This window comes from Acomys russatus, chromosome 17 (assembly GCF_903995435.1).
Source record: "Acomys russatus chromosome 17, mAcoRus1.1, whole genome shotgun sequence".
Lineage (NCBI taxonomy): Eukaryota > Metazoa > Chordata > Mammalia > Rodentia > Muridae > Acomys > Acomys russatus.
The window spans coordinates 28012419-28029195 of NC_067153.1; the positions used below are offsets into that span (position 1 = coordinate 28012419).

Genomic DNA, 16777 nt, shown 5'->3' on the forward strand with positions numbered 1-16777 from the left:
TAAACTGAACCAGTTCTCCAAAGCTGTTCCTAGATGTGTATTCTTTGCACACTCACTGCCCATACCAACATTCTGCATTTGTACTCACCCGCCCTAACTAAGCTTCCCTCCACCCCAGCCCTGCCCAGTGTGGGACGGGTTTTTGGCAGGTGGGGGGGGGGGGCACACACTGAGGAGCAATAAATGATATTAAAATGGTGCCAGGGTCTTTGTGTGAAGTTTATTAGTTCTAGTAAGCTTTCTACTCCACTGAGGATAAAGGGATGAAGGAGTGAGAATTAAAACCCTAGTCTAGAGGATTGTAGCTGTTGCTTTTCACATAGACACACAAGTAAGACAAGAAAAGTCGAAGGTAACATTCAGAAGTACAGAAAAAAGAATCCAAACATATTGATTTTTAAGTTTTTATTTGCTTATAAAAAAATGAATAAAACAAGTCTTCAAAAACATATCTGCATTTACAAAGTAATCCCTGTAGTCAAGGAGAGGCAAGCCCTGAAACACACTACTGGACTGTCAAAAAATGGGTCTCTTTTGTATTGGAGCTCATAGGAAGTCATTATTTTATATGAATCAAAACTACTGGAAAACAGAATCTATGTTTTTTCTTTTTTAATTATCAAATCCAGAAAAGCTATATTTTAGCTCTTATTTCTGAATACCCATGAAACTAGTTACTGAATGATCTAAGAGTTGGACAAATTAGTTTTTTAAAAAAAGAGGTAGTTTCTTCAGTGATGGTGTTTGTTATTTTAATTATAAGCAAGGTCATTGAGGTGGGTATGGGGTAAATAGCATATTCGGGAATCTCTGAATTCGCTCTTCTGCTGCTGGGGCCCCAATTCCCTCTGATGTAACCCCATCCCTCATACTTATTTTAGAACTTAAAATGATCTAATAGAGAAGGGATTCTGGGGTTTGATGTACCCTTCTCAGCACTCTTCTTTGGGAGAAGACCACATTCTCTGGTGTGCAATCAAAACATCAATGGGACAACATTTCAACAGTGTAACAGAAAGGGGATGATGTAAAAGTACAATTTTTTTTAAAGCAGTAATATTAACGTTATCCACAGAGGAAATATATGCTGGTGACATGAGCCCTGCCTCCCCCTGCAAAGTAGTGTACAAACCACGTGACAACATTTGCTAAGTAAAGCTCCAGAAGAGGGCCTGCCACTGCCCTTCAAATGTCTTCTGCGACCGTCAGATGCCGGAGCTCCACAGATCCATGGCTTCCTGCTCGTCCTGGACTGGTGTGAACTCGGGTTGATCTGGATGGGACACTAAAGAGGAAAAGTGGGGTAGGAGGCCTGATGGGACCCAGGAACGATAAGTGGCTAATCTCCCCTATCTAGGTCCTTAGGGACACAGGTTTGGTCAGTAAACCACAGAGGTGCCCTGTGTGAGGGATGAGTACTCATTGTCCAGCCCACCATACTGCTTCCCCCATGAGACTTCATCGTTAGTAAAGGGAGGAAAGACAAACTAGAAAAAAAAAGTTAGAAAACTAGAATCATGGCCAAGTGCTTAAATATTGTATGTTTTATTTACAAAAGAAACCCTGAAATGAAGTAGAATCATAAAAGAAAATGTAAAATTAAAAAAAAAAACAAAACAACCAATCTCTTGTTACAAGTCCATCACCAGAGGAGAGTAGAAAGGGGTGGTCAAGAGAGGGAGGTGGAGCCAAGAAGCCATGAGGAAGGTACTCATCATCTTGGGTAGGATAGGAAAGAGAGACATACATACAGTTAAGGAGCTGCTACAGTGTCTCTGTAAAGAGGAGTTTGGGACAGAGTCTTGGTGTCGCAGACCTCCATTTGGACTAACGCCAGAAGTCAGTTTCCCTTACAGTTCACTCATGTTACTTTGCTAGGCTCTCATGTTATCAGTCCAGGGACTTGAAGTGTGAGGTGGGGAAGCAAGTGAGGCAGGAAAGAGGTGACCATGGTTAGGGGCAGGAGTTTAGTAGTGGTGATGAACCAGTTCTGTAGCCATAGCCAAATGCCCAAGCCAATGCAACCAAAGTGCAAGACGGGAGCTTCAGTGCTGGTAATCATTGTACGGGATGAGATCTTAAGGGTCAAGGGAAAAAATTGAGAGGACAGGGAGGGAAAAGATGAACAGAAAAAAAAATACATCAACAAAATTTTGACCAATTTCTCTGGCAACTCTAAGGTTAACTATCTCTTAAAGAGGAAAAAAATGTACATTTACTGACTAATCTGTTCACTGACCTATAGCTGCCTCTGAATCTCTCTCTGGTGACTCAGAAAGGCCCAAAGATGCCATTTGTGGGATGCTTCATCTCCCAGAATCTCAGCCTATCCCTTATCGATGACCCAAAGACAACACAGCTACTTTTCTTCTTAAGACCTTATGTAGTAGGCAGGAAGTCACCGAAAAGAATCTTGGGGGCTTTGCTTACTACGGGGAAGATCTAAAACTATGAGTAGAGTTTCACAGGATGTCATGGCCACACCATGACAGGAACAACATGGGGGATACTAAAAAGTTAAAGCATGTTACAAAAGACTCAGGAGGAGGCCAATCTGTGGGTTACCACTTGGCAAATGTTCTACCACTGTACTGTATCCTCAGCCTAAGAATCAACGTTTGGAAGCAAAGGAAACTTGGATGTGGTGATATTTTGTCTCTCCTAAGGGATTTGAGTAGACCGCACAGTTATTTGCACTCTACAGAAGATGGTGTAAGGGAGTGAGGAGTCCAGACTCTGCCATCCTCTTTTGAATTTTCAACCCCTCTATGGGTTAGTAGTAACCATTGTATAACTGTGCAAAATGTGCAAAGTCCACAAGAGCCTGGCACTTACCTCCAACACCATAAGCAGAACATGATGAGGGGTCACAGTATCCAGGCTGGCCAGAAGGACCCTGTGGTCCAGGTACTCCCAGGTGACCTGGGGGACCCCTTGGTCCAGGAGAGCCAGGTGGCCCAGGACTGCCAGGACGACTTTCCCCTGAAGGTCCTGTGAAGCAAACAAAGATGAAGAATTTGTCATTTACAACAATAAAGTGAGCTTTGAGGCCACCATGACATAAACTTTAAAAGAAGCAACCCCGTGTGCCTTCACAGTTAGAGGATCCAGCCATTCCACTCATTGTGGGAGGTTTTTTTTTTTTCCCTAAGGCAGAGTTACCGGGCAAAGGATCATACCATAAGCACATGTTCTCCTCAAAGACAATGCTTTTAATGAGCTCCAGATTTAGGGAGTGAAACGTATTCTTCTCTACATCCTCTTGAGCAGTAAAGGGAAAGGGATAGGCCATTCTCAAAAACCCCATTTTCTCAATGAGGCTCTTGTTTTCCAATACGGCTTCTCCTGAAGCCAATGTGTAGACGTGCATGCATCTACACACACATAAATACACTCAAATCACAATCTCGTAAAGTTAAAATTGTTGTGTAAATCAGTACTGGCTTGTGGTTTCAGTTAATTAAATTAGTCTAGATCTAAAAACATTATCCCGGAAAAGACAAATGGAAAGTAGTTTAAAATTGGACCCAGTACATTAGTCTAAATTTCTTTAGACCATCTTTCATCAATTAAGGACCTTTCATGGAAATAAGGGATGACTGATTTTTTTTTTTAATTTAAGAAATTTGTTGGGTTAGTGCTTTTGTTTTGCATGCCTATTGAATTTTAGGCCTGGATTTCCTTAGTTTTATTCTTCAGCTAGAAATAAAAGCCCTCAATGACATAAAAAGAACAAGGGGCTCACAAAGTACCTCTACTGGCAGAGCTATTGGCAACTGAATCCTACTGGGAGAGGAGAAGTAAAGGTTTTGTTGTTTGTTTGTTTGTTTACAACCAGGAAAGGGTCCCTTGAGCAGCTCCCCCATGTTCTCATAAATTGCCCTGCATCTGTGCACATACAGGCAGCACTAAGTGGACTCAGTGGCTTTTTTAAAAAATGAGCCCATGAAATTGGAAGTTAAAAGTAGTGTGTAGGGGGCAGATAGGGCAGAAATCTGAGCAAGGATGGAGATGGATTTGATCAAAACATATCTATACATATGAAATATTCAAACCATAAAAATGAAAATCTCCCTCAACTAGCACTGATATGAGATATAAATCCAGGTGCCACTTGTTTGAATAATGTGAAGTCTACAAGTATATTTGGCTTTAGTCATTCAGTTCACCTAACCTGTGTAACCCATGACGCCAGTTCCTCACACACCTCTACTAGAAGTACTTACAACAAAGATGGACCTATCACTTTTGGGATATTGCTTTGAGATGTATTCTAAAACCACTGTTACATTGGAAAGGAAAATCTGTAAGCATTAGACTCAATAAGGCTAAAACTAGGGTTGTAAATACAATAGGACTCAAGCTCATGTTTCCGGTGACAACTCCACTCATCTGGAGGCAATTTGAAAAGCACGATCTTGTACTCAGAACTCAAAACGTCCACAAAGCTCATTTGGCAAGACAACCACATCAGGAATTACCAATGTTCTTCCAATTCCCTGGTGTTTCTGTTGATTCCATGCCTCCCTTACAGTTCAGCCGAGGCTGGGTAACTAGTTCCAGCCAAGTAAGTATGAATGGATATAAAACCCACCATGAGATTGGTGGGTCTTCTTCACCTTTTTCCTTGGAGAATGCTTAACTCATGATGGACATCATGTGCTTCAATATGGGGGATTCACCTCAACACATTGTGTCACCAAGCACCTGGGATTTATCCGTTATATAGGCTCATTTAACTCATCTTATCAAAGTGAACCCAAATGTGCTATAATTTTTTAGGCTGACCTGATGGATTGGTTGTAACTAGTGTGTTGGCTTGCAATAAAATAAATGAGAAACATAGTTGTTCCAGTTGACACATGATGGGATATTACTATTTATTTGACCTATGAAGTAATCATAAAAATTTAGATATTATAATTTCTGTTAGGTAGAAAAATTTACCTGCTGGCCCAGGGGGACCTCTTGGGCCTTGAGTTCCAATGCCTGGATTTCCTTTCTCTCCTTTGACACCTGTTAGACCTGTTTAAAAGAAAAACACAGATGAAAGGAAAGACGTTCTCTTCAGAATTAAGTCTTGGAATTCTCACTTTTATATGTTACCAAAGTGCTTTTCTGGTGAGGACAACAAAGACAGTTTAGGGCTATGGATATTAAAGGATTTCAGTCTAGTTTCTGACAAGGTGATCCTATACAAAAATCACATTACAGGAAGATCTGTATTATAGTCATATTTGCTCTATTGTTCTTTCTCTTTCCTACTGAAGTGATTTAGCCTGCCTGCCAGGAACAGGCCCGTCAGTGCACACACAAGACCCTCTGTGCAGTTGGCTATCTACAAGTAGAACAATAGGAATCACACGTGGACATGTCTCATACTTTCCTTCATGTCCATCCCATAATGTAGCTGCAAGAGGCATGGATTATAATTAAACAGCAAAGTTCTGAAGAGCATGACTTTCCACTAAGAAGTTGGAAGCTTTGAGAAAGCCTGTGTTTGATTTGGCTGATTCACACCCATGAAAACCTAAACCTATTTGAGTTTTTTTCCCACAGGGCAGATATCTTATTCCAAGTAATATATAGTATTTTTTGAGACATGTTCTCACTATGTACCCCTGACTGGCCCAGAACTCATGTGGTAGATTAGACTGGCCATGAACTCACAGAGATCTGCTTGCCTCTGCCTCTTCAGTGCCTGGATTAAATGTGTACACTACTGTACCTGGCTCAAATTTCAGTGTTCTTAATAAACTACACAATTAAATAGGGAAAAAAATCAACATATCCTGACACATCATTATCTAATCATATTCTACAACAAGAACACTGGATGGGTGACAGCACCTTTGGGTGTCCCAGACTCAATCCAAGACAAACTAACCTAACATTACAATCAGGCCCCATAGCTCACATGACTCAGGGCCTCAGCTCCACTGTGGTCAGGTGCAAGAGTGCTTTGAAAGACTGGGATGCAAAACAGCATCTCTCTTTAACAACCCTTACTGAGAGACAGTGTCCAGTTGACTGAGACTGGAAGAAAATGTCAGTAAATTAGAACAGTAAATATGATAAGTAGTAGTACTATAAAGGATTTACAAGCTCAAACTACAATAACTTTTTTCCGTAGCATAAATGTAATACATATTTACTGTAGACAAACTGAAAGTCGTAACAACTGAGAGTCCTGACAGTTGGAGATGTTTTAACATCCTAGCTTCTAAGTTTTAATAGGAAAGATGTTGGTATAGCATTTGTTCTGGGAAGTAGGAATAAGGATGGAAGTAGCTGGGGGAGAACAGTTTTTAAATAATGCATATGTAATGATTAGCTATGTAGTCTGGCTATATTCTATAACGCTAATATTTGTCTCCTGTGGTTGCTGGCATAGAAATCTCTCCTTCCTGGGTAGCAGTCATCATCCAATGATCCAACTCCTACAACACTTCCCAACACCCATTCCTACTGCACAAGGCTTTGGTGGTGCTAAGTGAGCCCAGTAAAGGCCAGCACTTCTATCACTGCCCTGAACACCAATCACCACCCAACCGCCATGCTGAATCTATACATATCCAGTTGAGATCTGACTCTCTTTTAAGACGCCCACAGGGAGGTAAAACCTAACAACTTGACTTATAAAGGCATGCCCAAAGTCCACAAGTCATCATTTCATGCTCAGTTGCTAACCAAACTACGAGATCAAAAGCCACCCTGCACAATGTGTTCCTTCCTTTTCTGTCACAGTGACCAAAATACTAGACAGAAACACGTGAAAAGAGAAAACTGTTCTCAGGGATCACAGTTTCAGGAGCTTTGGTCCTTCACATTGGAAAAGAATGACAGAAATCATGGCAGTAGCAGTGTGGAGCAGACACTGTTCACACTGATGTCAACCAACAAGCAAAGTGAGCAGTGCTAGCCATGACCTCCAAAGACCTAACTTCCTCCAATGCTTCTACAGAACTCCCAAGTGTCTTCAGAGCTGCACTGTAAGTGGCAACGGAGCACAGAAACCATGGGCCTCTGGAGACGCTTCAGATCCAAGCCCCTGTAGACAGTCTACTGTGCATTATTTTAGAAGCTAAATAGAGTTAGTTCTTAGCTGATGGAGATCCCTGCTTGTCAACACTTACATTCTTGTACCCTAAATTGTATCTCTATCTCTATATTTAGCAACGCTGCCCTGTCTTCTGTCAGAGCCACATAACTTCCCCTACAGGGAGCCTCTGATTATGAAGGAATTAAATATAATAAAACACTGATGACACAAAACCGCTCCTCTTTATCATCAACCCAGTGACTCAGACCACCTATGAACTTATGCTCAGAAGCATCTTGACTTCCTTGGCTTGAAGGGAGCTCCAGGAAAGTTCCCTGAGGAACAGCTCCCCAATTTCCAGGCTTTATTCATAAGAAAGAAAAAGGCAAACAGTGGAGGTGGAGTAAAAGTAGCAAGTCTGGTTGTTTTGCTTTTGGAACTCTATAGAGAAAAGGAAGCAGAATTTGGCGCTACCTGCCATGCAAGCAATAGCAACCTATAGGGAACCTCAAAAATTATCCAGTACATTGAAATGTCTCGGAAAAAGTGAGGATAGCAGAGTTTTGTTTTTAGTTTGTTTGTTTGTTTGTTTGTTTGTTTGTTTCAAGGTCCAAGGTGAGGCCCATTGGTGATGCGATGGGGTCACACAAGCTAGGTGCCAGCGTCCTTTCTAGGAAGATGCTGGCATTCCTTAGTACAGGAGATATTCCCTCTTGAAAAATACCCTTCCCCTTGTTTGCCTGCACAACTATTCCTTGTTCTTCTTTCCCGTTTTGAGACAGTCTCACTGTATGGTACTGGCTGGCCTGAAACTCACTATGTAGACCAGGCTGACCTCACACACACAAAGATCCACATGTCTCTATCTCCCAAGTGCTAGGATTAAAGGTGTGCATCAACATGCCTAGCTATTCCCAACTCTTATTGTCTCAACTCAACTCCTTCTTCATTATTGCAACACACATAGCCACAATGGGTCCAAGAGAGCAAAGATTACACATCTTATTTGTGGTGACATTCCAACACTTTTTTGGCATCTTCCACATGATACATACATAAAACATGTTTGTTGGGTGAACTAATGGATGAATTTCTGCTCTCATGGCTTCCCCAGAGCATAGAATAAGCCTATTGCTCATTCTTCTGTCTGTCTTGGCCCCATAGTAAGAGCTTTTTGACTGTTGGCATCATACCTTATTTAGCTTTCTTGCATCAGACCAAATGAGAGTCTCACACGGAATACGTGGCCCAGTACATATGGGATGCATGAGTGAATGCACCATATGCTGAAATCAACACTCAAGTGTGTAACAAGCAAGCATGATCTCTGAGGGATGAATAGTCACAGTTCCTTAGGCTGAGGCCTCAACTCTAATCTCCCCACTCTTAAATTTTGTAAAACTTATTTTTAAAAAGCTAGCTCCTTATGTGCCTGTAATCTTAGCAGTTGGGCTTATAACAAGAGGACCATAAATCCAAGGCCAGCCTCAGTGACATAATGAGTTTGAAGCAACCTGAACTATAGGAGACACTGCCTCAAAAATAAAATTATTCTGTGTTATTAATATATATATACATATATAATAACTTTAAAAAAGAGATTGTTGAACTTATGGGTGAATGATTGACATGTCAAGTTCCATTACAGGCTTTGATAAGGAAAAATGTAGCCGTTTTACTCAGTCGTAAAAGCCAAGTGTTTTACATACACAAGCCCATTTTTAGTCTTCCCAAGAACCACTGGAGCTGATGCTACCACTATCCCTGAAAGAGTGCTGTAAAACTGAGGCCAAGTTACCCGGCCTTAAGTAGACAACACAACCAAAGTTTCAACTGAGGTAGGCTGGCATATGTGCTTCTGTGCAAAACCAACGCATTACCACCTCTCCACCCAATGCTGGACCTGTAGCCTGTTTGTTCTTGTTTGGGTTCTGCTTTCCCGACCACCTGCCAGATGGTCTGCATGTTCCCCAATCATCAACTCGGCAATCACCCTTGAGCTTACTGCCATGTTTCCTCTTGCCCGCTGCTCTCTTCTCTGAGTAAGACTCGGGGTTGAATTTTAAAGGATTTATCTTACACGGACTACATGTCCTGCATCTGGCCCTTTGTTGTCTGTTTCCTGTTTTCTTTGGCCCACTGGCCTTCAACACGGACTGTTTTATTCAGTCCTGTGCCCTCAGCCACCCCAAGCACTCCCAGCAGGAGTCTCATGCGAGTCTAAGGAGCAGATCACTTCTTCCTGAGCTGAGACAGTTAGAGAAACTCCTGGGATTTTTGTCTGGGCAGATATGCAAGGCCTGGGGGATGCTTTCAGTGTCATTACACTAAAAAGCCAGAGACTGTGAAGCAAGGCTTCAGCTGTGCTCTGTTTGTCTGTTGCCTGGGAAAGGCTGGCAATGAGATCCAAGTGCAGTCTGTTCTTCATGGGGTGTGGGTTCCAAGGCAGGAAAGATTCAAGAAACTTGGTACCACTTACAAGAAGACAGGATGACTGACTCAATGCATTTTGCTGAGTGTCCAGTGTATTTTGCCATGATCTCCTGTTTCAATGTGTTTGGGTCACAGGATGAGTTAAGATCATACAGGGCTCTATACTTTGTGGAAGAATAGAAATATTACAAGGGATGGGATAATAATTGAGATGTAATGTGAATAAATTAATAAAATATATATTTTTTAAAAAGAATATAAATATATGGGTTGTCTTAGATGTAAAAAAAAAAAAAGCCTTACCTGAAAAGTTCTTCCTGTTGCTCTTTTGGTGTTAGCAGCTGACTATCTACAATGATGTTATCCTTCAGGACCTTCCCAGGCAAATACAACCCACTCTAGACCTTTCTGGGAAAGTGAATTTAACAGAGACAGACCTTCAAAGGTAAGATGGTTATCAGAAGGTCTTAAGAGCTACATAGAGATGCAGCCTATACACTAACAAGAACAGGAAGTCACCATCAGGCCTCAAAATCCAGGGACAAAAAGAAAAGATGGTGTGAGGGGGAGATGCAGCAAAAGGAGGAGGGAAAATGGGAGGAAAGTCCAGTCATTAACATGCACCAGCCTGCTGGAGTGCTGTACATCACCTGTTCACAGCTACAGGCACCTGGATGGCAGAAGGGTCATGCCAGGTGCCAGGAGTCCCAGCTTTCTGTTTCTGAGTTTTTGTTACTTGCACTGTGACCCCCACAGATACATAAGAATGTCTGAGTAAGGCCACTCTGTCGCTTTCATCTCCAAAACATCAACACCCTTCCTTAAATGCTATTTCGTCACCTACAGGACAGATGGTCAAGAACTCCAGTTATCTGTAATTAATGAGAAGACTGAGCCAATCTACCCTTGGGATTGAAGAAAACTACGTCAGGGAACTGGGATAAGCCTGCAGAAATTTTAAATTAAAAAAATGTGTTTAAAATCAACAGGACTCCTTTTTGAATAAACACATTTTGTGTATAAGGGAGTGTCATTGTGTTTTCCCAGTTTTCCAAAGAACTTCAGAAAATGCAAGCTGCATGGCTCTATTTACCTAGTAACTTAATGTCAATATTAAATCTAAAACCAAAGAAATGCATGTGCTTTCTCTGTGTGTGCTTTAACCCACCTTTAAAAAGTACATTTTTAAATACACTAACTTTATCATTAATACATTTATTTTTGAGACCCCCCTTCACATCCAAAAACCCACAGAAAATGGTTTCTCAGAGCTAAACAAATTCAGTTTTATCACATAAATTAGAATTTTCTATATTTCTAGTGCAGTTATTATGATCAAGGTTTGATACAGCTTAATAAAAAGCAATTCCTTTTTCTCAGCCTCCATTCCTCTGTCTTCCCGTCCCTCCCTCCTGTTGTACACCCCCCCCCCACTGCTAGGCAGTATAATAAAATCTCCTTTAAAACAATGACAACTTGAGACGTGGTGCTCACATTGTTCATCTGTAGTAATGTTTCATTAACATGATGTCTCAGACACACACACTGTAACTTCACAGGCTTCCAATTTTATTACGATGCTAGAGTGGTTGAGAAATAGCAACCACAAAGCTAGCCAACAGGCAATCAGCACCATATATCATTTAAGATTTATGAAAGAACCATTGATTTCAGGCAGTATGGGGAAATAAAACATACATTCTATTCTGCCTTTGATGAGAACATAGTCTTCTTGGTGAGATAGAATTAACAAAACTGAAATCATTAAAATCCAATTCAAGACAGTTTATTCCACCTGTGTGCTAAATGGTGCATGATACACACTGATGAAGCCGGAGTCAGTCCTTTGATTTATTAGATACGTGTTTGGACATGCTTTGTAGATGTTAAGATTTTTTAAAATTTACTTTTAAGTAAAGAAATAATTATATTGGCATCCATGGCAATATATATACAGCTTTACATACAGCTTTTGTTATGGTAGTAAAGACATAATTTACTCTGATTTCAGATTTGACAATGGCCTCAGTTTAACCTTCTTGTGTTTAGAGAATGGTCTTGTCTTGGTTGCAATGTATCTCAGAAACAGGATTATAAGATAGGGATGTCTCTAAAGATGTTTTCCCATCCTGTCTCATCCTTCCTTGAGGTGCTTTAACCTACATATTCTATTTATCTCTAAAAAGCTACATCTAGTATTAAATGATTTGAATAGCTACAAGAGAGAAAAACACAGATGAAGGGTGGAAGTTGGCACATTGGACCGACCTCTCTCAGCGTCCCAGAAGTCATAGCTGTGGGGAAGGGGAAAGGAGGTCATCCTGCTGGATAGAAGTGTTATGTCTGGGTTTAATCTACGAGGTTGATAAATCAAATAAGGACTCATAGTTTTGTTATTTGTCTCCCTCTAAAGTGGACAACATATCCTCCCTGTATTTGGACATGAGCTGCACTTTCTCAATCCCACCAATGGTTCTGACACACAGAAGATGCAGGAATAAAAGGCTTGCATTCTGAGGTGAAATCTAGAAAGACATTGGGAACTCTTTCTTGTTCTCTACTCTGAGGAGAAGAACGGCTGCACTGTAAACCATTTCCATGGAGCGTTCCATGGTGAGGAACTAAGCCCCATAGGCAGCCAGGGCCCCAGATGCTTATCAACTTTCCTGGAGGAAGCTATCTGGAGCTACTCTCTCAGCTCTCTCAGCTCTCTCAGCTCTCTCAGCTGTGTGGAGCCTCTGGTTGCTTACAAGCCCCAATGATACCGTAACTTACAGTTCAGAAGGCACTGTGGGAGCAAAGCACCAACTGAACCCCAGCCCCTTGGAAGATAAAATGGAAAGAGCATCCATTACTAACACCTTAAGGAGGCCATACATTAGGACCAGATCATCAGACTTGCAGAGAGAGGACTTGTTCTCAAGGGAGTCCAAATTAGACGTCATTAGATCATTGTATTAGAAGAGGAAAAGCTACCTGTATTCTCCTCTCAAGAAATATGAAGTGGGGAGAAAAAGGCAAAATGTGCTTCAGTTGAATCTTAATAGCAGTGGAAATAAATAACACACAGCATATAACTGAATACCAGTGGCAATTAAAAAAAAAAACACAGAAAGATTTACACAGATTCAACTGCCAAGCAGCAAATCACAACCAAGCTTGTTCTTGTTCTCTCTCTCTCTCTCTCTCTCTCTCTCTCTCTCTCTCTCTCTCTCTCTCTCTCTCTCTCTCTCTCTCTCTCTCTCTCTCTCTCTCTCTCTCTCTGTCTTTCTCTGTCTCTCTGTCTCTCTCTCTGTCTCTCTCTCTCTCTCTATCTCTCTCTGTCTCTGCCTGTCTCTCTCTCTCTCTCTCTCTTTCTCTCTCTCTCTCTCTCTCTCTCTCTCACACACACACACACACACACACACACACACACACACACACACACACACCAAGTTGATCTGCCCCATAAAAGCCTTCTGTTTTCCAGAACCAAACCAGGATACACAGACATTAAGAATTTTCACAGTGATCCATTGTGGCAGCCTTGGCTGAGAGTCAGTCCTGTGCTTTCATTTTAATTGATAACCATCACCATTGGCCAAATTTATTTGCATCTCTCACAGCCAACTTTTAAACCATGGGAATACTGAACACAAAAAACCCTCCCCAGCATCAGACCCAGGAATACTTTCTAACGGTTTGTCACTTGTGTTATGGACGTCAGCTATCCTACTCTGCAGCAGCAATCCCTGCCTTCATGCCATTTCCTGGTCTCTCAGATGGATGGCCATCTATCTATGGTATCTGAACAAGGTCAGGGCTAATCCAGATCTCATAAGGTTTTTGTTTTTAATGACTATTATGCTAACAAATAACACACGGTAGCTGCTGCACATACACTAGCGCTCTTTCTTATCAATGCCCACAACCACCTCCTCCTCTAAATATGGAAAACATTTACTGTCTACACACCTCAGGGCACCTGTCACCCCCAGCCTATGCACACAATAGTATTTCATCCTTCCTTCATCTCTGAACCATTTTCCAACTTTCTGAATGAGGTAGTGTGTGTGCTGGTCAATGACAACAGTTGGCAGAGGCACTTGATGCTGAATAATAGCATTATCTCTCACACAGAGAAGCCACCAAACCTTGCACAATCCCTGCACACTGAATAAGACTTGGCTGACTTATTGGAGGAAACATACAAATATGAAATTCAGTTGTAGCTGAGAGAAAATAAAAAATGAAAGTATTGAGTTGGATGGTGCCTCTGATCCAATGATTTTTGAAGAATCATAGGAATTGGAGGAATTGTCAATTGAAACAGATGTTGGGAGAGTTTACTGATTCTGTCTGGGTAAATTGAAAAGACTTCATTCCATGTAAATAACTGATTTCAAGTAAATGAAGAAAGTTGCTGTTGACCTGGTTAGATTCTGATTTTGATTCAAGCCATCAGTGTGCATAAGAACATCTCCACAACAGGACTAATGAAATGAACAGATGAATCGATTATCAAAGAGATCTATTTGGGACCCCCCCAAGTTAGTGACCAGAGAGGCCAGGAAAGTGAGAAGAGCCAACACATGACTGGGGAAGTTGAAGGAATTGAGGAAGAAGACGAAGTATAAAGATCATGGTATAAAGAGGTCATACCCAAGAGCAGTGCAGGGTGAATGAGAGGAACTAAGCCAGCAAAGGAAATGCTCATCCAAAACAAAACAGTTTTCTTTGACTGTACTATACATAAAGCATGCTGCTGTGCAGAATGGAGGCCCGCAGTTCTGAGAACCAGCAGTGGGGAACCAATCCGCACTGGCCTTTGGGCATTAGCTGGTCTCTTCTCCTGTTCTGAGGATCCTCTGAACAGCACAACCTAACTGAGAAGAGAGCTGACAGAACATTGTTCCTCAGAAGTTTTGAGTAAGATTGTCTGAAATGAAAAGAGACATAGGGTCGAGGAGGAGAAAGACAGACTACCAGAATGAGCAAAACCAGTCTCTGCGTTACTAAGGGGAGCTGCAAAGAGCCATGTGTGCCGCATTGCTTAGACCACAGCACTGTCTGGCATTTTCTTCTGCTCTCTACATACAAAGGGCATCTGGCCAGTTCGTGAAGAAAAGGGTGAAGCAAATATGCCATTCCAAAAAACTATTTTCCAAACTGAGATAATAAAATCCAAGATCTCCAGTGATGGCTACTGCGTGAATTTGACGCAGCTTCAACTCACCTTGGTGGAGGCTCAGTGAGGGACTGTGTAGAGCAGGTTGACCTAGAGGCTGTCTATGGGAGGTTGTCTTGATTGTCTTAATTAATGTGGGAGGGCTCAGCCTGAAACTGGGCTGTACCTGTTCCCTGGTTTGGGTTCTTGACAAGATAACTGTGTAGAAAGCCAGCTGAGTACCAAACATGTGTGCACGCGTTCATTTCTGTTCTTGACTGTGACTGTAGAGTGACTAGTTTTAACTTCCTGATGCTTTGACTTCCCTGCTGTGGCAGACTGTAACATGCCTGTGTGAGCCACAATAAGAACCCTTTCTCTGCTAAATTACTCTGTGACAGAATATTTTATCACATTAACAGAAATGAGAGAAGAAAAGAGGAAACCAGAGTAAACGTGCTGTTCCTGTTACTCCAGCTTCTTATGTGTGCATGGCTACTGTACCAGCATTTGACATCACACCTCTCCCCATCACCCCTCTCTCCCCATTTTGGTTTTTTGAGACAAGGTTTGGCCATATAGGCCTGACTGTCTGGGATCTCACTCTGTAGACCAGGCTAGGCTCAGCTCAGAGGTTCACCTGCCTCTGCCTGAAAGTGCTGGGATTAAAGTGTGGCCCTACTCACTCACATATATTCCTATATATTTTACTGTGCAGCAAATTTTTTTTCAGAAGCTTATAAACTACAACAGAGAAACTGAATGGAAAACTTCTGGTAAAAATTTGGTCAAATAAAAAAAATTTGTGAGTCTTCTACCTCAGCAGAGAGTGAGTGTCATTTGAGCCCTATGCTAGAGACTATTTGTCAGCCATGTTTCTTTTTTTTCTACATATACATTTATATTATTACACATATATACAATAGGTTACCTATAGCAAGGAGAACCATGACACAGTTAAGAATTATATGAATGTTACATTCTTAGTGTTTTGGCTATTTGTATTTGACAGCCTTGAAGAAGACATCTTTCCTATCTTGGTGCATCTAAATTTCTGAATGTAACTCAATCTCCATCACATATTGTCAGTATCAACTTAGAACACCTATCTAGACCTTAAAGCATCTTAACCCCTAAACAATTTTAAGCTTCGTTGTTTAACTAAGCTACCTGGTCTTCAACTCCCTCAGAGACTTGAGAAGGAATAAACTTGATTATCTGAGTATGCCGGGAGTACAGGTTAGTAGCTTTCCAATGAAAATATGACAGAGACAGTTTTCTACCTGAATAGTCACCCAAAACTCTCTATAATGTTGGAGCATCATCTTCAGCCTTCTGTCCCAATATATCTGCCAGATATATTTGTGAAGCAGAACCTTGTTTCTTTTCATCTTGCTTTGATAGTTTATTATACTGCTGACTAAAAATATTTTCTTTTCCTCATTATGAACTAGCTTCCTCTTCACAATGGTCTTATATGGCATCATGATAATCACAGTAGGTACAACAGTGAAGAAAACCTCCTCTGTTTCTCATTACTGGTCCTGATGTTTGCTGACTTTGAGCCCTGTTTGGCCTCAGTACTGACATATGCTTCCTTTTATATGAAACTGGAGGGCAAGGAGAACAGATGGCTGAGGACTTTAATTACACACACACACACGCACACACACACACACACACACACACACACACTGGAATGATGCTGTGGAAATTCATACACTCGATGGTTGTCAAAGATACCATTTCAGAAGTCCTGGGTGACTTCTCCCTGACCTAGTCACTCAATTACTCTCACAATATAGGGAAGACTCAGTTTAACAAGAGCAGAGTAAGGGTTTCCATAAAGAGCAACAACAACTTGGAGCCTGCTAGGAGTGACTCAGGCACTGGCTGTATATTCTATGAGTCACAGTTTCTCTGTCCTCAGCACCATTGAAGGATTCCATGCTGGCAGAAGTACATTCCTGGGATGGCCAGATCTTTGGTGCATTGGAAGGGTGTCAAGCCCTTCTTTCTGATTTCGTGTCCTGCTTGAGAACCACAACCAGATCATAATCGATGTGACAGCCGTGTAGGAAGTCAAGTTATAAGCATTGTGCGTTGCCAATCACATGTTGACTCTTACGCCCAGCAATCTAGTTGTTGGCTGATAT

At 41.5% G+C, this 16777-nt stretch overlaps 1 protein-coding gene across 1 annotated transcript in view; it reads right to left on the reverse strand.

Annotated features, from left to right (window-relative positions):
• Positions 1–1053: 1053 nt before the first annotated feature.
• Col14a1 (collagen type XIV alpha 1 chain) overlaps positions 1054–16777 on the reverse strand; it is a 243533-nt gene continuing 227809 nt past the window's right edge. The window contains exons 46-48 of the mRNA XM_051159672.1: positions 4948–5025; positions 2836–2991; positions 1054–1285 (exon numbers count right to left, since the gene is read on the reverse strand). Coding sequence (XP_051015629.1) covers positions 1206–1285; positions 2836–2991; positions 4948–5025 — 314 coding nt within the window. The 3' untranslated portion in view covers positions 1054–1205. The remainder of the gene's footprint in view (positions 1286–2835; positions 2992–4947; positions 5026–16777) is intronic.